This window comes from Hyperolius riggenbachi, chromosome 1 (genome assembly GCF_040937935.1).
Source record: "Hyperolius riggenbachi isolate aHypRig1 chromosome 1, aHypRig1.pri, whole genome shotgun sequence".
Classification (NCBI taxonomy): Eukaryota; Metazoa; Chordata; class Amphibia; order Anura; family Hyperoliidae; genus Hyperolius; species Hyperolius riggenbachi.
In genome coordinates, this window is record NC_090646.1 from 341851691 (window position 1) to 341874446 (window position 22756).

General features: G+C 45.9%; 1 protein-coding gene across 6 annotated transcripts in view; it reads left to right on the plus strand.

Annotated features, from left to right (window-relative positions):
• DAZAP1 (DAZ associated protein 1) overlaps nucleotides 1-22756 on the plus strand; it is a 71555-nt gene that overhangs the window by 18205 nt on the left and 30594 nt on the right. For all 6 annotated transcript variants that reach the window (XR_011020513.1, XR_011020512.1, XM_068234005.1 and 3 more), the window contains exons 3-5: nucleotides 11400-11566; nucleotides 16515-16580; nucleotides 17004-17117. Coding sequence is in view for 4 of the 6 variants with exons in the window: in XM_068234005.1 (XP_068090106.1) it covers nucleotides 11400-11566; nucleotides 16515-16580; nucleotides 17004-17117 (347 nt within the window). In the remaining 2 variants the exon portion in view is untranslated. The remainder of the gene's footprint in view (nucleotides 1-11399; nucleotides 11567-16514; nucleotides 16581-17003; nucleotides 17118-22756) is intronic.

The following is a 22756-nucleotide window of genomic DNA, read 5'->3' on the forward strand; positions in this document are numbered from 1 at the left end:
GTGTGACATTAAGCACAGCCTAAACCTCACATGAAGGGAGACCACATACCAATAAGGTTATTATAACGTGTTTGACACTGAACATATGGTTATAAAGTGTTTGACACCTAAACCAAGATATTTAATTTAAAAATGGGTATCTTGAATAATGTTTTGCTATTACAGGTGCTTTTTAAAGAGTACTTAAATTATAAATTATGATTTTCTTTAAAGCGAACCCGAGGGGGGTTCTAAGAATCCTAATAGCAGACAGAGGCTGGCTTTGCATATAATCACCAGCCTCTGTTGCTCTATATTGTCCCTCCAGGGCCCCCCTGCGCTCTGCCCCCCAGAAATCACAGCCGCGCTGTCGACACGCAGCGTGTCACCACCCGACTGTTTACAATTGCGGACAGGGACCGGCGCTATGGAGGAGGCGGGGGAGCGGCGGAGATTGATAGGCAATTGTAAGCAGTCGGATGGTGACACGCTGCGTGTCGACAGCGCGGCTGTGATATATGGGGGGCAGAGCGCAGGGGGGCCCTGGAGGGACGATATATAGCAACAGAGGCTGGTGATTATATGCACAGCCAGCCTCTGTCTGCTATTAGGATTCTTAGACCCCACCTCGGGTTCTCTTTAAACCTAATAAGTTTCCAAGATATATAAAATGACACTTGATAAAGCGTGATTCTCTCACCCCCAGAGTCCATATTTAACATATGGTCTTGAAATCCCCGCCCCCAGTGTGAAATTGGGCCCTGGCATTTTTTTTTCTTTCCAGACCATATGTGCAAAGCAGGGCTGTGGAGTCGGTACAAAAATCATCCGACTCCTCATTTTATGAAACCTCCGACTCCAGGTACCCAAAATTGCTCTGACTCCTTAAGTCTAATTTTTACAAAGGCTATGGAGTTGGTTCAAAAATCATCCGACTCGGACTCCTCAGTTTACTGAAACCACCGATTCAGACTTCAACTCCAGGTACCCAAAATTACTCCGACTCCTCAACTCCAACTCCACAGCCCTGGTGCAAAGGATGCTGGGGGATTGATGTCATAACTTCACCCCTCATGTCCTAGTGATCTAATCTAGGCAGGCAGACAGACAGACATCTGAAATAAGAATTAGAGCAAACAGACTTGCTAAGACAGACTACAGCAGTTCTCCTGTGTCTCCTCTCGGTTACATACTGTGAAAAGAAAAGTAATTTGATCCAGGCAGGGGAGGGAACCAGGCTGGAGGGAAGACACAAAGCTTCAGCTTCAGGAGGAATAAGGAAGTGCTGCTACAGATATAAATGTGAGTCTGTTCTATCCACTATGATGTACCAGATGTAAACTTTATATGTTCATCTAACTCTACACAGTGCATAGACTACATAAATGTATTGCCATTCAGACCTTTTTTTTGCCTGGAGGTGGTCTTTTAGCAGATTACATAAACAAATATGTCTGAATTTAAAAAGTGCATATTTATAAAACCGCGAAATCCAAGTAAATGCAAAAAATAAGTGTTATATCTTATAAACCAGGGCTGTGGAGTCGGTACAAAAATCATCTCACTCCTCAGTTTATTGAAACTTCCAACTCCAGGTATCCAAAAATTATTCTGACTCTACAGCCCTGTTACAAACTGTACTTCTTAGATGTAATTAGAATATAATAATGTGTCTAAAATTTTTGCTACATTTTACGTGTGGCGATGTATAGTGTCATAGTAAATATATTTACAGTATATGTTGGTGGTGCGCTCCAATTTTGCATGTGGTGATTGTGTTTGAAGAGGTATATGGTTAACTTAATTTTTCTTTCATTAAATTTTGTTAAATGTTTTGTTTTTTCCTCTTTATTCATTTTGGCACTAGGGGGCATGCATATCCCCCGTGTAGTAGCTTGTTTGACAGGGTCTTTTTATTAAGACATTAGATGGAAAATTTGACTTCTGATGCTTCCAGTGTTTATAGCAGGGGGCATCAAAACAATTACAAACGAATACTATGGTTTTTCCAGAGCCCTCATATGCTGCGGATGCCTAAGGAATCGGTGCAAGCCTATGTGAACAGACACTGTCCGTTCTCACTAGGCTATTTCCCCCCCTCTGTTCTTGATCTAGTAACCTGTCTTCTGTGTCTTCAGTCGCCATTCGGGTCCTCTGGCCGCTGCTGGGCTCAGGGACAAATGGAGGCTTCGGTGTCCCGGTAGAAGCGCAGAGGTCTAACATTGGATTGCAAAACACCGATCCATAGCACCAGGGAGGATTCTAATTGGTTCAGTGGTGGACCAATGAGAATTCTCTATGTTGCTAGGTAGGATTCCCATTGATCCAGTGGTAGCCCTATGTTTCTGCTGGGGCTCTAAGCTTACCGGTGCTTGTCCATGAGCACAGCGGGCTAAATGCACAACGGTGGTGAGTGTTATCTTGCCGGACACTGCATCAGGGCACAGCATTTCTACCCAGGATACGCTGTACACACCATTGTGCATCGGCGTAGTGTAGACCTAGCCTAAATCTATTACTTACAAAAGAAGGCTCTGCACTAGTTTTTGCATTAATTTCCTGAAATTTTGTGCTTGTAAAACATTCATAGAAATACTGGTAAGTAGTTTAAACCATTTTTAAATCTCGTGCAATGCTGCCACACTGGGAGATTGAACTGTCAGCGTGTACGTGCTTTCATTCCCCACTTGATTGAATTAAAGTTATTTTAGTGCTGTCAGTCACATCTCTTCCTTAAGGCTACTTGCACACTAAGACGTTGCGTTAGGTGCCACGTTAAGGTCGCATAACGTGCACCTAACGCGACGCCTGGTGCTCTTTGATGTGGACGTCAGAGTGAGCCGCGCTGTGCAGCTCACTCTGGCGTCCGTGATGCGTACTCTTGTGCGCATGCGGCATCACGTGGTCCCGCCGGCCAATCACCGCACAGAGCGGCCGCTCCAGGAAGTAAACACTGCATGCCACAACGTGCAGTGAATATTAATTAGCCATGTGCCTGGCCGTTCTCCGCTCCTCCCCAACATGACTGCGCATGTGCAGACAGTCTAACGCGGCTTAAGCCGCTCTAACGCCGTAGCATGCTGCACTTTCGGGAGAACGTGCAGCGTTACATGTAATGCAACGTGGGCTGTGTGAACAGCCCACTTGTGTTACATTGCTGTGCGTTGGGGGAGCGTTACAGGCGCCTGTAACGTCCCTGTGTGTAAGCAGCCTTAATCTAGGCTAGCTACAATACTGTGAGATGGGAGAAATCCACATTATTTTATGAAAGTTGGAGTATCTGGACTGACTGACATAATTCAATTCACCCAACGCTAAGAATTGGTCTGAGTCTTTACCATTAAAATACTATTGTGAGTCCCCTATTTTTGTTTTTATAGCTTTCACAGTATATCTTGACTCAGAGGACTCTCTCTCATAGACTGCACTAATTCTGAGAACCCTACCTATCTCCTTTTTGTTTTACTACAGTTTTAATACGAAACTGCACTATTTTTAGACATCTGAAACAGTTCTTCACTGATTTCTAGAAACCTCCTAAGATTTTTTATCTCCGGCACCATTGATAAATCTGCCCAGCTGCCACCCCCCACCCAACACCAGTGCTGCCTAGTGCCCATGACCACATTTCTGGATGTGTACTATGTAATCACTTCTAATGTAAAGCAACAGTGTTGTTGGCTGTGCACCAATGGTTTAGCAGGGGGCATTCTATTCCTGGATGTTGTAGGAATAATTGTGTGATTTACAGTCTCCTAACTACTTCTACTGAATGCAGAGAGCTGACGGGATGAAAAAAAAATAGCTTGAGATCAGAGCCAGTAGTTTTTCAGCCCTTTAAAGGGATACTGTAGTGAGGAGGATATGGAGGCTGCAATATATTTCTCCTTATAAAGTATGCCAATTGCCAATCTGTTTGGCTGCAGTAGTGTCTGAATTGCACACCTGGAACAAGCATGTGGCTAATATGACCACTGGAACAAGCATGTGGCTAATATGACCACATCATGATGCTAATACTCATTTTGGGTCAGTGAATGAAAGTATTAGAGATGATGGTAACAATAAAATTTCTATAGCGCTTTTCCTCCCATAGGACTCAAAGTGCTTAGGGTCTCTTATGGTGGCCATACATGGTACAATAAAAACTTTCGATTATCCCATCTATTCGATCTAAGTGATCAAATCAAATGAAAGTTGAAAATATTTTTTTTTCTTTCAATCAAGAAATTTGAACGATTATCCCATTTTTTTTCGAGAAAAATCAGATCGGACTTGCTAGAAAAATCTTTATATTCGATCTAATGGAATAATCGAACTAAATTATCTAATCGAAAAAAATGAAAAATTGTACCATGTATGGTGCCCTTTAGATTAATTATTAGGTAGTAGGATGAAGTATTAACACAGAGGATGCTTGATGTGACTTCATCAATTTCCTTGACGTTTGACCAACGTGTTACGTTGTCTTTGCTAATGTTTTTCGGCGCTATATTAGGCTCAGATGCTGTAAGTTGGATGGCAGACTGGATAGCAGAGACTTTGCCTTAGAAGAAATGGGCAAATTGCTCACAGAGGTCCATTGAAGATTAGATATTACATGTTTGGCATGCCGGGTTGCAGAGATTTTCTAATGTGCCTGGTACTAGCTAGCCGGTTAAGGTAGTATATCGGCGCACTTTGGGTATAATTAGACTAACTGATAGGCTGTTAGTAGCCAATTGGCTAGCAATTTTTGTTTTTACTTTGGACATTTGGGTGCCAGGGGGTTAGTGTTAGGGATTAGAAGGGGAGGTTACTGTAAGAATAGGGTGCTGGGTAAGGCCTGAGACACACTGCAGAGTGCTTTTTGGCCCGTCAGTGCTGCATTTCCATTAAAAAAAAAAAAAAAAAAAAAAGCTTCCATTGATTTAAAAATCGTGATTGCGGGCAATTTTGCCATATTTCCTGCGATTTTAGTGCAACTCAAAGGGGCAGTTACATCACTGACTGATCAAAGAGCGCTCTGCAGTGTGTCTTAGGCTTAAGTCTATATTGAAATATTACATTACCAATATTTTCATTATCTGTACCAACACAAAGAAGCCCTAACGGGGCTGGTTCAATATGAAAACCCCCTGCTGGGTTAATTAAACAAAATCAATACAATCGTAATGATCACAATCCATCATATAAGAGGTCAAATAATGTCATCAATTTTGTTAGGGACTTATCCCATAAAAATAATTCAATTAAAGTCTTCCTAGAAGCTGAATATAATTAGCACCCCTCATAGCAATGTGCTGCATATAACATACATAAAAAATGACAGTAAATGGTATATTGGGGAGCCTCACACAGTGCTATACCCCAGAAAAAAGAAAATCAATGCAGATACAATATAAATATATAACCACCAAAAAAATCAGTGCAAAAACATCAAAATATAAAATGAACTACAACATATGTTAAACCACAAACTGCGAACTACCACAATGAGAACAAAGCGACCTGTGCATAGAGCATGGAAAAGTGAATGGCAATGAGGTAAATACAAAAATGATTGTATGACCATCTATAAAAAAAGTGCCACAGTCCAAAGGAGGTCGTAAATAATATTGGCTCGACCAATCGTTGCAGCGCCCGGGGAGGGGAAAGGTAAGGGAGACAGCTATTTCGAATAGCCTTAGATGTACACTCTGTTTTATGTATCAGTTTATGCTCTATTTTTGATTTACACAATACTTCAATTATCCGCAATACCCGGTGCCCAATTCAAGAGGTGGCAGCGCTGTATGTAATCAGGAAGTTGACATAGTTTCAAGGGGGGGTGGGGGGGAGGCAGCCTTTTAGTCCCTTCACTATAGTTTCTTTAAATGTCATTATGGTAGACTTTGTCAGTTGCAGTCTAAGGGCTTGATTCACAAAGCGGTGCTATCTGTTAGCACGCTTGTGAAAAGCCCCTCATCACACCTAAAGAAACTTAACGCGTGCTAATTAGCGCTCGTGCGCAAAGGCCGGTGCGCGCAAAATGAAAACGAAATGAACCCTATGCGCCTATAAGGACGCATTAGATGTGCCCTAAACGTCGCACCCCTGCGACGTTTAGGGCGCATCCAATGCGACCTTCTGTCGCACCCGGTGTGATGTTTCAGGCGCACCGGTCTTTGCGCGCGTAAAGTTTTGCGTGCTGTATTTGGCGCGCGATCTGATTCCGCTTAGCACCCTAGTTGGCACGCCCAAAGCCTTTAGACGTGCTAACTAGGTTAGCACCAGCTAGTGAATCAGGCCCTAAGGGTTCAACCTTACCTGAAGAGCAAAGTAATCTGCACAGTTTGTAAGAATGGTATGCCAGGATCAAGGGAAGCTAGGAATGAGAACAAAAATGTTGAAATATTGGTCTGGAAACTGCTGGAAGGCTGCATTCACAATACCAATTTTAACAAAAGAAAATGTAAAAATATATATTTATGTTTGCATGCATTTGTACGGGACATTCCATGCTATGCAAAGTGTTGGTATGCACAAACTTTTGAAATCCACACCGTTTGGACACTCTTATCTCTGCTAGGGCATATATTTCCTTGTCCGGGCTCTGTGGATTCCTGCTGTGATCGCGCTGCCGCCACAACTACACTCAGCTGTCGGTGACAGCAGAGCTCCATTAGCCGGTTAGGTTCCAATTAAATTGTGAGTCAATCTGTTATCACTTTGTAAAAACAGAACGAAAGGCACTGGTTCCTAAAAGACTACTGAAGTGAGAAGGATATAGAGGCTGCCATATGTATTTCCTTTTATTTAAGTATTTATATAGCACCGACATATTACGCAGCGATGCGCAGAGTATATATTGTCTTGTTACTAACAGTCCCTCAGAGCGGCTCACAATCTAGTCCCCACCATAGTCCTATGTCTATATCTTGTAGTGCATGTATAATAGTCTAGGGCCAATTAACTTATCCATTAACTTGTTTTTGGGATGTGGGAGGAAACCGGAGTGTCCGGAGGAAACCCACACAGACATGGGGAGAACATACAAACTCCTTGCAGATGTTTTCCTGACTGGGATTCGAACTGGGGACCCAGTGCTGCAAGGCAAGAGCGCTAACCACTATGCCACCATGCTGCCCTTCCTTTTAACCATTTCAGCCCGCGGATATTTTTCATCTTATGGACGAGAGGAATTTTCCCCTTTCAGCGCTCCTCCCTTTCATTCCCCAATAACTTTATCACTACTTATCACAAATAAATTATCTATACCTTGTTTTTCCCGACACCAATTACCGTATATACTCGCAAGCAAGCCGAATTTTGACCCACAAAAAGTGGGTCAAAAGTTGGGGGGTCGGCTTGCTTGCGAGTGATGTGCCTGAGGGTCGTCCCGCCCTCTCCCACCCGCTCCCCCCGCGGCCGCTGCTATTACCTTAGCTCTGCGGCTTCCTATTCCCTTGTCCTGCTCTTCATTCACAGCAGCTCGCCCCACGGTGGCTGCTGCGTGATGACGGAGGAAGTGCAGAGAGAGGTTCCCATAGTAACCAGGAAGCCGCTCTCTGCCACTTCCTCCGTCATCACGCAGCAGCCACCGTGGGGCGAGCTGCTGTGAATGAAAAGCAGGACAGGGGAATAGGAAGCCGCGGAGCTAAGGTAATAGCAGCGGCCGCGGGGGGAGCGGGTGGGAGAGGGCGGGGGGTGCTAAACTCTCTAACCTGGGCACTTTACAAGCTATCCTGGGCACTTTACAAGCTATCCTGGGCACTTTACAAGCTATCCTGGGCACTTTACAAGCTATCCTGGGCACGATACTAGCTATCCTGGGCACGATACTAGCTATCCTGGGCACGATACTAGCTATCCTGGGCACGATACTAGCTATCCTGGGCACGATACTAGCTATCCTGGGCACGATACTAGCTATCCTGGGCACGATACTAGCTATCCTGGGCACGATACTAGCTATCCTGGGCACGATACTAGCTATCCTGGGCACGATACTAGCTATCCTGGGCACGATACTAGCTATCCTGGGCACGATACTAGCTATCCTGGGCACGATACTAGCTATCCTGGGCACGATACTAGCTATCCTGGGCACGATACTAGCTATCCTGGGCACGATACTAGCTATCCTGGGCACGATACTAGCTATCCTGGGCACGATACTAGCTATCCTGGGCACGATACTAGCTATCCTGGGCACGATACTAGCTATCCTGGGCACGATACTAGCTATCCTGGGCACGATACTAGCTATCCTGGGCACGATACTAGCTATCCTGGGCACGATACTAGCTATCCTGGGCACGATACTAGCTATCCTGGGCACGATACTAGCTATCCTGGGCACGATACTAGCTATCCTGGGCACGATACTAGCTATCCTGGGCACGATACTAGCTATCCTGGGCACGATACTAGCTATCCTGGGCACGATACTAGCTATCCTGGGCACGATACTAGCTATCCTGGGCACGATACTAGCTATCCTGGGCACGATACTAGCTATCCTGGGCACGATACTAGCTATCCTGGGCACGATACTAGCTATCCTGGGCACGATACTAGCTATCCTGGGCACGATACCAGCTATCCTGGTCACTATACCAGCTATCCTGGTCACTATACCAGCTATCCTGGTCACTATACCAGCTATCCTGGTCACTATACCAGCTATCCTGGTCACTATACCAGCTATCCTGGTCACTATACCAGCTATCCTGGTCACTATACCAGCTATCCTGGTCACTATACCAGCTATCCTGGTCACTATACCAGCTATCCTGGTCACTATACCAGCTATCCGGGTCACTATACCAGCTATCCGGGTCACTATACCAGCTATCCTGGTCACTATACCAGCTATCCTGGTCACTATACCAGCTATCCTGGTCACTATACCAGCTATCCTGGTCACTATACCAGCTATCCTGGGCACTATACCAGCTATCCTGGGCACTATACCAGCTATCCTGGGCACTATACCAGCTATCCTGGGCACTATACCAGCTATCCTGGGCACTATACCTGCTATCTTGGGCACTATACCTGCTATCTTGGGCACTATACCTGCTATCCTGGGCACTATACCTGCTATCCTGGGCACTATACCTGCTATCCTGGGCACGATACTAGCTATACTGAGGCACTACCTTCCCATACTGGGCACTATACTAGCTATACTGGGACACACTGGGGGGGATCATGCGGCCAGCATTCCTACCCCCGACTTATATGATGGTCAATCATTTTTTCCTGGTTTTTCAGGCAAAAGTTGGGGGGTCGGCTTGCTTGCGAGTATATACGGTAGGCTTTCTTTGGGTGGTACATTATGTTAAATTTTTTTATTCTAAATGCATTTTGACAGGAATAATACAAAAAAATGAAAAAAAATCATTTCTCATTTTTCGGCCATTATAGTTTAAAAATAATACATGCTACCGTAGTTAAAATCCACACATTGTATTTGCCCATTTGTCCCGGTTAAAACGTTAAAATTATATACCTAGTATAATGTATGGTGACAATAAACAATGCTACCGTAGTTAAAATCCACACATTGTATTTGCCCATTTGTCCCGGTTAAAACGTTAAAATTATATACCTAGTATAATGTATGGTGACAATAAACAATACCTGTTGCCTGGCTGTCCTGCTAATCTGTTTGGCTGCAGTAGTGTCTCTGAATCACACCAGAAACAAGCGAGTAGCTAATCTTCAGTCATATCGGACAATGTCATAAAACACCTGATCTGCTGCAGAGTCTGGCTAAAAGTACTAGAAGCAGAGAATCAGCAGGATAGCCACACAAATGGTAATGCTTAAAAGGAATAAATATTGCAGCCTCCATATGCCTCTTGCTTCAGTGGACCTTTAAAGGGAACTGAGATGGCACGATAGAAGAAACCTGCGCAGGCACTTGCCAGGTTGGCATTTTCTGCACGGCCGAGCCACTCGCGATTGTGCTCATGTGGCCTGGAGAGTGTAGAAGTACTGAACACTCCAGGCCACGTGAGCGGCTCGGCCTCGCACTTACGCAGGAGCAGCAGATGCCAACCTGGCAAGGTCGGCATCTGCAACGGAGGGGATCCCGGGACACAAGCTCTGGAGAGGGACAGATAGGCTGCCAGGGACTGGACAAAGCCCCAGGTAAGTATATCTTGTTTGTTTTTTATTTTTTTATTTTTTTTTCCACCTCGTACCTGTCCTTTAAATACTTGCGCCCTGAAATGCATGTGCACAACAGTTCATGTTGCTTACCTTGTGCCTTACCTTTAGGTAGGCCAACACTTCCTTTTTAAACTGCTTTTAATTATATTCTACTTTCATGCATATATATTAGGTTCTGAGCCTCTTAGCCTAGCACCACACTATGCCTGTAAGCCAATTTATGTGGAGCAATCAACACTCAAACTTACCATTTATAAAACTAAGAGCAATAGATTCAAGACAGACAATATTTCTTTCAAACAAATATTTGCACAAAAATGCAACTGATCGTTATTTTCAGCATAGTCCATTTTTAAAATGGTTTGGGTTTGAAAGTTTGCTCTATGTAAATTGGGTTGCGTAATAGGTTACCCTGCTCACAGCCTCATATGCTTCCAGTTAGGTATGAGAATTGAAGTACTGTATGCGCTTGCTGTGCTGTTTTGTTGCATGGTGTACTGTAGGGACCAATTTAATGGAGGAAACACTTTTTTTTTTTTAGCACAAAATATTGTTGTTTTTTTGTCTTTTAGGTTGTTTTTTTTTTTTTTTTTTTTTTTTTTTTTTGTTTGTTTTAGAAAGGCAAGAAGTTTTTAATCAGAATACCATTTATTGGCTAGAGACTCGGTAATTACAAAAAGAAAAAGAAAAAAGTTCCCCCGGGGGGTACTCACCTCAGTAGGTGGAAGCATCTGTATCCTATCGAGGCTTTCCCCATCCTCCTGTGTCCCACTGTGGTCTCTGTCTGCCCCTTTGTCAGGCTGTGCAATATTTACCTTTCCCTGGCTCCAGCGGGGAGCTGTTGCAGCTCTCAGCTCAGAAATAGGCGAAAATCGCCGATCTCAGTGGGGTCCGCTCTACTGTGCAGGCTCCGGAGTCTTGCCCAGTACGGACCCGACTTGGATTGGATATTTCCGAGCCGCTCCTGCGCTGGAGCCGGCAAGGTAAATATTTACATGTCCGCTGTTCGGAGGGGCACAGCGAGACCACCGTGCGACACAGGAGGAGGAGGGAAGTCTCGATAGGTTCCAGAGGCTTCCCCCTCCTGAAGGGAGTACCCCCCAGGGGAATTTGTTACTGTTACATATCCTCTTTAAAGAATAAGTGTAAGCTTTCGGCTATTCCGCCTTCTTCAGACTGATTTAAAAAGGAAGATGCTTATAAAATTGGTGTTTTTAACTGCTGTTCATGTGGCAAATTTTGAGCATTTTTCTCCATTTGGTTCATGTCTTCAACAGAAACCTTGCGCACATACTTCTCACAATATGGTGAAGTCGTAGACTGTGTTATAATGAAAGACAAAACAACAAACCAATCGAGAGGGTTTGGATTTGTCAAATTTAAAGATCCCAATTGTGTTGGGACAGTTTTAGCCAGCAGACCTCACACGTTGGATGGAAGGAATGTAAGTACTTCACTTTCTATCAACTTGTATGTCTTAAATGATCAGCTCTTGCCAATTGCAGTGATATCAGACAAATGTCTTAGGCTCCTTTCACATCTAACAACGCGTGCAGGAGCCGTTCTCCTGCTCGCGTTGACTAGCCTGCGGCTGTCATCGGGAATCTGCGGTGCGACGGTAGTATTAATTAACCCGACGGGAAAACGCTGTTTCCCGACGAGAAACAGCTCCTGGGTGCGTCGTACCGAAACGCAGCGTTGGGTGTGAAAGGTAAAATGAAAGTCTATGGACTTTCCTTTTACCTTGGTTAACGCAAAGTATAGACTTTGCGTTAAAACGCTGAAAAAGGGCTCTGATGTGAAAGAGCTCTCAAGGCTTCTTTGTTATGAATTAAAAAATGGAGGTATTGCTTTTTTGGGGGGCTTTGATGATTTGGCACATGAACTACATCAGTGCTGTCCAACTTCACGGGCATGGAGGGTCTTTTTTCTTCAGACCCCATGGTGGAGGGCCGAAGGTTCTTGCTAGAGCCGCAGACACTCCCTCCCCCCTCCTCAGGAAAAAAAATGCAATTAAAGGACAATTAGATTGGCAGCAATTTTAGATTTTGGTGAAGTTGCGTGGCGCACACAGCGTGCCAAAAACCATGGGGGTTCCGTTGCGAGTAAATGGGTGTGGCCATGGACCAGAATGTGGGTGTGGCCACGGGTGGAGACAAATTTACATGTACTTAGCAATGTGGGACATTAGATTAGGACAGTGGTGGCGAACCTTTTGGAGGCCGAGTGCCCAAACTGCAACCCAAAAGTCACTTATCTATCGCAAAGTGGCAACAGCAATTTAAACTAAATACAAAAACCTCCCAGTTTTATTTTCCGTTTTTAAAAAGCTAAAACAGGTTTAATGCTATTGTCTCATGATGATGATTCAGCTTTTCCATAGTCTTGCAGTTCGCAATCATGTGACCCCCAACAAGAGAAATTCAGCAATCATGAGGCCCCCAACAAATCATGAGGCCCCCAACACGACAAATTCAGCAGTCCCGAGACACATAAATAGAGAGCATTTCACATAAATAGGCAGACATATGGTATATGGTAGACACCTCTCACCTGGCTTCTGTATTCTCCTCTACTGGCTGCTGTGCCTGGCTGGCCTGGCAAGTGGTTTTGGCCAGATTTTTGATGATGTGTAGGCTGAAAGGCCTTGCGGTGCTGCTGTGGCCGGGCTGGCGGTGATGCTGTGGTGTGGCCGGATGAGGTAGTAACAAGTGCCCCCCCCAGTTAGTGACAGGTGTCCCCCCAGTTAGTGACAGGTGTCCCCCTAGTTAGTGACAGGTGTCCCCCTAGTTAGTGACAGGTGTCCCCCTAGTTAGTGACAGGTGTCCCCCTAGTTAGTGACAGGTGTCCCCCTAGTTAGTGACAGGTGTCCCCCTAGTTAGTGACAGGTGTCCCCCTAGTTAGTGACAGGTGTCCCCCTAGTTAGTGACAGGTGTCCCCCTAGTTAGTGACAGGTGTCCCCCTAGTTAGTGACAGGTGTCCCCCTAGTTAGTGACAGGTGTCCCCCTAGTTAGTGACAGGTGTCCCCCCCCAGTGAGATAGTGACAGGTGTCCCCCCCCCCAGTGAGATAGTGACAGGTGTCCCCCCCCCCCCCCAGTGAGATAGTGACAGGTGTCCCCCCCCCCCCCCCAGTGAGATAGTGACAGGTGTCCCCCCCCCCCCCCAGTGAGATAGTGACAGGTGTCCCCCCCCCCCCCAGTGAGATAGTGACAGGTGTCCCCCCCCCCAGTGAGATAGTGACAGGTGTCCCCCCCCAGTGAGATAGTGACAGGTGTCCCCCCCCAGTGAGATAGTGACAGGTGTCCCCCCAGTGAGATAGTGACAGGTGTCCCCCCAGTGAGATAGTGACAGGTGTCCCCCCAGTGAGATAGTGACAGGTGTCCCCCCAGTGAGATAGTGACAGGTGTCCCCCCAGTGAGATAGTGACAGGTGTCCCCCCAGTGAGATAGTGACAGGTGTCCCCCCAGTGAGATAGTGACAGGTGTCCCCCCAGTGAGATAGTGACAGGTGTCCCCCCAGTGAGATAGTGACAGGTGTCCCCCCAGTGAGATAGTGACAGGTGTCCCCCCAGTGAGATAGTGACAGGTGTCCCCCCAGTGAGATAGTGACAGGTGTCCCCCCAGTGAGATAGTGACAAGTGTCCCCCCAGTGAGATAGTGACAGGTGTCCCCCCAGTGAGATAGTGACAGGTGTCCCCCCAGTGAGATAGTGACAGGTGTCCCCCCCAGTGAGATAGTGACAGGTGCCCCCCCAGTGAGATAGTGACAGGTGCCCCCCCAGTGAGATAGTGACAGGTGGTGCCCCCCCAGTGAGATAGTGACAGGTGCCCCCCCCAGTGAGATAGTGACAGGTGCCCCCCCCCCCCAGTGAGATAGTGACAGGTGCCCCCCCCCCCAGTGAGATAGTGACAGGTGCCCCCCCCCCCCAGTGAGATAGACAGGTGTGTCCCCCCAGTTAGATAGTGACAGGTCCCCCCCCCCCCGTTAGATAGTGACAGGTGCCTCCCCAGTAAGTGACAGGTGCCCCCCCCCCCCAGTTAGATAGTGACAGGTGCCCCCCCCCCAGTTAGTGACAGGTGCCCCCCCCCCCAGTTAGTGACAGGTGCCCCCCCAGTTAGATAGTGACAGGTGTCCCCCCAGTTAGATAGTGACAGGTGTCCCCCCAGTTAGTGACAGGTGTCCCCCCAGTTAGTGACAGGTGTCCCCCCAGTTAGTGACAGGTGTCCCCCCAGTTAGTGACAGGTGTCCCCCCAGTTAGTGACAGGTGTCCCCCCAGTTAGTGACAGGTGTCCCCCCAGTTAGTGACAGGTGTCCCCCCAGTTAGTGACAGGTGTCCCCCCAGTTAGTGACAGGTGTCCCCCCAGTTAGTGACAGGTGTCCCCCCAGTTAGTGACAGGTGTCCCCCCAGTTAGTGACAGGTGTCCCCCCAGTTAGTGACAGGTGTCCCCCCAGTTAGTGACAGGTGTCCCCCCAGTTAGTGACAGGTGTCCCCCCAGTTAGTGACAGGTGTCCCCCCCCCCCAGTTAGTGACAGGTGTCCCCCCCCCCCAGTTAGTGACAGGTGTCCCCCCCCCCCAGTTAGTGACAGGTGTCCCCCCCCCCCCCAGTTAGTGACAGGTGTCCCCCCCCCCAGTTAGTGACAGGTGTCCCCCCCCCCAGTTAGTGACAGGTGTCCCCCCCCCAGTTAGTGACAGGGCCCCCCCCCCAGTTATAGTGACAGGTGTCCCCCCCAGTTATAGTGACAGGTGTCCCCCCCCAGTTATAGTGACAGGTGTCCCCCCCCAGTTATAGTGACAGGTGTCCCCCCCCAGTTATAGTGACAGGTGTGTCCCCCCCCCAGTTATAGTGACAGGTGTGTCCCCCCCCCAGTTATAGTGACAGGTGTGTCCCCCCCCAGTTATAGTGACAGGTGTGTCCCCCCCCAGTTATAGTGACAGGTGTCCCCCCCCCCCCAGTTATAGTGACAGGTGTCCCCCCCCCAGTTATAGTGACAGGTGTCCCTCCCCAGTGAGATAGTGATAGGTGTCCCCCCCCCCCCCCAGTGAGATAGTGACAGGTGTCCCCCCCCCCCCCCCCAGTGAGATAGTGACAGGTGTCCCCCCCCCCCCCAGTGAGATAGTGACAGGTGCCCCCCCCCCCCCGTGAGATAGTGACAGGTGCCCCCCCCCCAGTGAGATAGTGACAGGTGTCCCCCCCCCCAGTGAGATAGTGACAGGTGTCCCCCCCCAGTGAGATAGTGACAGGTGTCCCCCCCCAGTGAGATAGTGACAGGTGTCCCCCCCGTGAGATAGTGACAGGTGTCCCCCCAGTGAGATAGTGACAGGTGTCCCCCCAGTGAGATAGTGACAGGTGTCCCCCCAGTGAGATAGTGACAGGTGTCCCCCCAGTGAGATAGTGACAGGTGCCCCCCCAGTGAGATAGTGACAGGTGCCCCCCCAGTGAGATAGTGACAGGTGCCCCCCCAGTGAGATAGTGACAGGTGCCCCCCCAGTTATGGTGACAGGTGGTGCCCCCCCCAGTGAGATAGTGACAGGTGTCCCCCCCCAGTGAGATAGTGACAGGTGTCCCCCCCCAGTGAGATAGTGACAGGTGTCCCCCCCCAGTGAGATAGTGACAGGTGTCCCCCCCCCAGTGAGATGGTGACAGGTGCCCCCCCAGTGAGATGGTGACAGGTGGTGCCCCCCCCCAGTGAGATGGTGACAGGTGCCCCCCCCCCCCCCAGTGAGATGGTGACAGGTGGTGCCCCCCCCCAGTGAGATAGTGACAGGTGCCCCCCCCCCAGTGAGATAGTGACAGGTGCGTCCCCCCAGTTAGATAGTGACAGGTCCCCCCCCCCCCCCGTTAGATAGTGACAGGTGCCTCCCCAGTAAGTGACAGGTGTTCCCCCAGTTAGCGTCCATTGACTCTGTGCGGGTAATATGCGCACTCTGTTTGCCTCAGTCGCCACGATCTGTGAGGTCTGAGCTGTGAGGCAGCGGCAGCGGGGGACACAGGAGAGGCCACACAAGAGGGAGCAGGCATGGCGCCCATAGCGCACGCCATGCCTGCATCTCGGGGAGAGAAGCGGGCCACAACAAGAGGCCCGGCGGGCCGGATGCGGCTCGCGGGCCGCCAGTTGGACAGCGCTGAACTGCATCAACCTAGCAGAGCATAGGAATATTTATTTAATTCCCTGACAGTGTTATACTGCACCCACATAACTAAAGGCTTCTTAACCAAAGATGGACAAAATCATTGTGAACTTTTCCTTTTTTTTTTCCAATAGAAAAGGTTTCCAAAAATATAGGGCTGGGAAAACCTTTGTGCTTGAATTTGGGTTTTTAGAGTTGGATTGTACAAACAGATGCTGTTAAGATTTTCATTCATAGACCAGTGCATACATTTTATTTTCAGATTGATCCAAAGCCTTGTACCCCTCGTGGAATGCAGCCAGAAAGGTCACGGACGCGAGAAGGATGGGTAAGGGCTGCATATGAAAGTATGTTTAAGGCTTCGTACACATGCCTGACTAAAGGCGGCTAATAGGGGCCGCCTCAGCCGATAATTAGGCATGTGTACAGCGGCTCACAAAGGATCCGGTAGATTAACTCGCCCCCAGCGACGGTCGATCATTGCTCATACCGCTCCTGTGCCCGCCACATGACGCCATGCAGGTGTCGCTTTATCGTCCCTCCGTGTCCCCACATAGCATCACAGCGCATCGTCAGCTACAAAGCTGATATGCGTCTTTGCAGCTCAGCAATGCTTCCCAAGGTAATCAGGTCCTGATGCCCAACGGACGACATCCATCAAAGGTGTGTACGCACCTTTAGGAAATAACGGGTTTTAAAATTATCAGCAGTGGAAATCCCTCATGTTGACAGTATTTGTCTGTTTTCACAGCAGCCGAAAAGTCCACGAACTGAAAGCAATAAGTCTAACAAGGTGTTTGTTGGTGGAATTCCACACAACTGTGGTGAAGCTGAGCTTAAAGAGTACTTCAAGAGATTTGGTGTGGTAAGTCCTTATGCGAAGTTCATATGCAGTTTTTTTTTTCATATTACCATGTAGACTACAAGGTAAAGTGGACCTTAACTGGCATGTGACATGAGATAAACATGGGTACATAATAATACTAGGTCTACTTAGAACCTGCCTGTATTTACTCTAGCAAGAGAGAACTGAAATAGTTTTGTTCAGTTTTATTTTATTGACTGGTGAATTAACCAGATTATAGTCACACTGAAATAGATGCTGTGCAGACTTCAAACTTGAAATTTAACTCCTTAAATTGAAAATTGGAATAGGAGACTACATGGAGGTTCTTTATACTATTGCTGTTACACATACACTAATCTCATAGGTTTATTCTCAGTTCAGGTTTGCTTTACGTTTGGCATAAAATTACTGTAGAACAAAATAATTAAAGACCGCACCCTACTTGCAAACGACCCCAATTACAAACGTCTGTGCTTTAAAGTGACACTTAAGTGAAAAAATGAGTTCTACTCACCTGGGGCTTTCCTCAGCCCCCTGCAACTGATCAGTGCTCTCGACGTGTCTCTCCGATCCTCCCGTCCCCGCCGGCGGCTACTTCGGGTTCCGCCGTCAGGACCAGACAGGCTGGGAACGCGAGTGATTCTTTGCGTTCCCAGCCACAATATCGCCCCCTATGTTGCCATTGTGACCATAGCAGCATAGGGGGCGATATTGTGGCTGGGAACGCGAAGAATCTCTCGCGTTCCCAGCCTGTCGAGTCCTGACGGTGAAACCGGAAGTAGCCGCCGGCGGGGACGGGAGGATCGGAGAGACACGTCGAGGGCACCGATCAGCTGCAGGGGGCTGAGGAGAGAGAGTTTTTTTTTTTTTTTTTTTTTTTTTTTTTACTTTAAGAGGAACTCCAGTAAAAATAATGTAGTAAAAAAAGTGCTTCATTTTTTACCATAATTATGTATAAATTATTTAGTCAGTGTTTGCTCATTGTAAAATCTTTCCTCTCCCAGATTAACATTCTGACATTTATTACATGGTGACATTGTTACTGTGGGCAGGTTATTTAGCTGTTTCTAGCTGCTCTGTCTGTTACAGACAGCTAATAACAGCTATTTCCTGTCTCTGAACATTGTTACATTGTGGCCGTTTGCCAGCAGTACCGCGGTATTCAGAGCCTCTTGTGGGAGGGGTTTCAGCACAAAATCAGTCACACAGCGCCCCCTGATGGTCTGTTTGTGAAAATCATTGTATTTCTTATGTAAAATGGGGTATCAGCTACTGATTGAGATAAAGTTCAATTCTTGGTTGGAGTTTCTCTTTAAGGTTCACTTTAAGTAGTTTAAAAGGACACCTGAAGTGAGAGGGATATGAAAGCTGACATATTTATTTGTTTTTAATCAATGCAAATTACCTGTCTGTCCTGCTGATTCTCTGCCTCTGATACTTTTAACCCCCCGCGCGTACGTATTTCTCCGCCCCTTTTTCCATCCTTTAACAACCAGGGACGGAGAAATACGTACTTTCCGCGTTCCCGACGCTGCCCGCGCTCCCGCTCGTAAACACGCCGCCCGCCGCTAGTAAGTACGCCGCCGCCCGCTCGCCCAGAGATCAATGAACGGGAAAATCCATTCCCGTTCGTTGATCTAAGCCCCGCAATGATCCGCTGCTCTCCTATGGGCAGCGCGATCATTGTGAGAAAAAACTCACGTGTCCAGCCTCCTTATTCTTCCTCCAAGCTTCCGGAAGGAAGCTTGGAGGTCGCATTAAAACAAAAAGTTACTGTGGCCATCTTGTGGCCAAATAGTAAACTACACCCTACACATTTTTCACATACAAATAAATGACTTTTACACACAAAATTAACTCATTACCTCCCACACTCCCCATTTTTTTTTTTTTTGTAATTAAAAAAAAATTAAAAAATTTACAATTAAAAAAAATACATAAATAGTTACCTTAGGGACTGAACTTTTTAAATATTTATGTCAAGAGGGTATAACACTGTTACTTTATAAACTATGGGCTTGTAATTAGGGATGGACGCAAAAATGAAAAAAATGCACCTTTATTTCCAAATAAAATATTGGCGCCAAACATTGTGATAGGGACATAATTTAAATGGTTTTATAACCGGGACAAAAGGGCAAATACATTTCATGGGTTTTAACTACAGTAGCATGCATTATTTAAAAACTATAATGGCCGAAAACTGAAAAATAATTATTTTTTCCCCACATTTTTCCTATTTTCCCATTAAAACACATTTAGAAAAAAATAATTCTTGGCATAATGTCCCACCTAAAGAAAGCCTAATTGGTGGCGGAAAAAACAAGATATAGTTCATTTCATTGCGATAAGTAATGATCAAGTTATAGGGGAATGAATGGAAGGAGCGCTGAAAGGTGAAAATTGCTCTGGTGCTCAGGGGGTAAAACCCCTCAGTGGTGAAGTGGTTAAACATAGACCATTAATAAGCATACAAATTATATGTCTGACTGGATTTGCTGCATGGTTGTTTCCAGTTTGTGATTCTGACACTACTTAAAGAGGGACTGTTGCAAAAATCTTAAAATTTTAAACGTATACAAATAAGAAGTACATTTCTGCCAGAGTAAAATGAGCCATAAATTACTTCTCGCCTATGTTGCTGTCACGTACAGTAGGCAGTAGAAATCTGACATTAACGACAGGTTTTGGGCTTGTCCATTTCTTCATGGGGGATTCTCAGCAGGGCCTTAATTCTTTATAAAGACATTCTCTGAAAATTATTAATACAAAGATGCTGGCCAGCCTCCCTGCTCGCTGCACACTATTTTGGCAGTTGAACGGAGCAACTGCCATTCACCAAGTGCATTTAAAAATGAAGAAAACCCTGAGAACCCCCCTATTAGAAAATGGGCTAGTCCAAACTCTGTTGGGAATGTCAGATTTCTAGTACCTACTGTAAGTGACAGCAACAAAAGAGAAAAGTAATTTATAGCTCATTTTACTCTGGGAGAAATGTACTTTTATTTGTATGTGTTGTAAATTTTAAGATTTTCGCGACCGTTCCTCTTTAAGCCAGAAACATCAGCAGGGCAGCCAGGCAACAGGTATTGTTTAAAAGGAAATAAATGACAGCCTCCATATCCCTCTCACTTCAGGGTCTTAAAAGCACATGGAAAACAATCAAAACATATTGTTTATACGATGTGTCCACATCCACAGTTGTCTGAAAGTAATCTGCTTGTACCAGTATGCATAGCACATGACTCAACTTGCAAACAAATTTAACTTAAAGGACCACTCCAGCGAAAAAAAGTAAGCTGATTAAAGTCTGACAGAACCGACAGGGTTTGACTAGTCCATCTCCTCATGGGGTATTCTCATGGTTTTCTTTATTTACAAAAGCTTTTCCTGAACGTCAGTTTAACTGCCAAAATAGTAACATGCCAGCCTCGCTACTCACTTTCACACTATTTTGTCAGTTAGACTTAGCAACTGCCATTCAGGGAATGCTTTTGAACGCCAAGAAAGCCATAAGAATCCCTCTTGAGGAAAAGGAGTAGTCCAAAACCTGTCAATATTGTAAAGGGAACCAAGGGCCACTTTTTTTCCTGGTTTCTAATAGCTATATGAACTGCCTTGTTCCCCCTCACTTTCTAGCTGCCTTTGATTCATCCAGGGGAGGTGTGAAGATAGCATCTGTGGCTTCTATAAAGTCTTTGAAGCCTAATGTCCTACATCCCCAACCCCCCTGCTGATGAAAGATTTTGTTTGCGCTCTGCTAATGTGTGCAATAAAATAATTACACTTTTTTTTCCTGGTTTCTAATAGCTATATGAACTGCCTTGTTCCCCCTCACTTTCTAGCTGCCTTTGATTCATCCAGGGGAGGTGTGAAGATAGCATCTGTGGCTTCTATAAAGTCTTTGAAGCCTAATGTCCTACATCCCCAACCCCCCTGCTGATGAAAGATTTTGTTTGCGCTCTGCTAATGTGTGCAATAAAATAATTACATCAGTCCTTATCACCCTGCAATTTCTGTGAAATTGAAGGGTTTTTTTAGTAATGAGTCACTTTATTGACATGCATTTGTAATGTGCTGTTAAGATGCCCTGGGTGCTAAAAATGTTGCTTTGTTCACTTAAAAGGACAACTGAAGTGAGAGGGATATGGAGGCTGCCATATTTATTTCCTTTTAAACAATACCAGTTGCCTGACAGCCCTGCTGATCTATTTGGCTGTATTATGCTGGGAATACACGGTAAGATAATGCGCTGGAATCGAGCCAGCGCGTCCCCGTTGGTCGCTGAGGCCGCCCGGATCGATTCCCACTTGTCCCCGCAGGCACTTCTTATCGGCTGTTCGTTTTTTTTGCATTGTCCGCCCGCGGGGATCGAGCGCGGAATCGATCCGCTGCGGTGATTGGACACGTCGGAAATTATCAATCGAGCCATTAGCGGCTCGATTGATAAGGAAAAACTCACCGTGTTTGCCCAGCATTCGTGTCCAAATCACACCAGAAATAAGCATTCAGCTAATCTTGTCAGATCTGACAATGTCAAACACCTGATCTGCTGCATGCTTGTTCAGGGTCTATGGCTAAAAAGATTAGAGGCAGAGGATCAGCAGGGCAGCCAGGCAACTGGTATTGCTTAAAATGCTTAAAAGGAAATAAATATGGTAGCCTCCTTAGTCTTCTCACATCAGTTGTCCTTTTACGGTTTACTTTTTCCGATGGAGAGGTATTTAAAAAAAAAAAAAAAAAAAAGCTTCCGGAATGGAACCTGTTTGTAAGTAGGGGACTGCCTGTACTGAATTTTTTATGTGTATAGTTAATAACTATATTTGATCTACCTATAAATTGTTGTGTGTATACATGTTTTAACTCATAATTCTGCAGGAGACTACATAAATCACAATTCCAGACAAACCGAAATCATTTTTTTTAACATAGATCCTACAGGTGCACAAAGCTAAGACACAAACATTATACTTTCATTGGCTTACATTCCAAATGCTGAAAATCAAACATCTACAGGACAATTTACCCCATCTAAATTGCAGTTATTCTTTTTCTAGCATTACTATGCACAACATTAAAATAACTAGTTATAAAATAAGCATTAACATAATTCACTGGTATTACATTTAAAAACTTAAATGCTAAGCTAGCTGTTGGGAGTTGAGACTTATGTTCTACAGATGACCAGTTTTGGTACACTCGCGCACCAAAAAATATGTAGATGTTGACACTATAATGCCTATAAAGTGTTTTTTCTTTATGCTAACAGATTAGGTCTGTGTAGGCAAATGTACAATTTCCAGTCAGTAAATGCTTGATTCCTGACATTTACTTCTTTTTAATGGAATACACACTGTGAGGTCTTTTTATATATGAGACATTTTCTCTCTCTCTTTCTGTCACAATTAATTGAAATGATTGCTGCTGTCTCCCCAATTGTATATTTTTATAAAGATATTAAATATAAATGACATTTCCCATTTTGATAGTGGTGGACAACTGCAGGCTTCAATGAGGAGTATGTAGTGCATTTTTAGCACATTCTTATTGTAATTAGAAACTTGAATTATTATGTCGAAGTAAAGGTAGTCCCCAGTTAACGAACGATAGGGACTGTGTTTGTTCTGAAGTCGGAATGCTGGGACATCTTTGTCCCC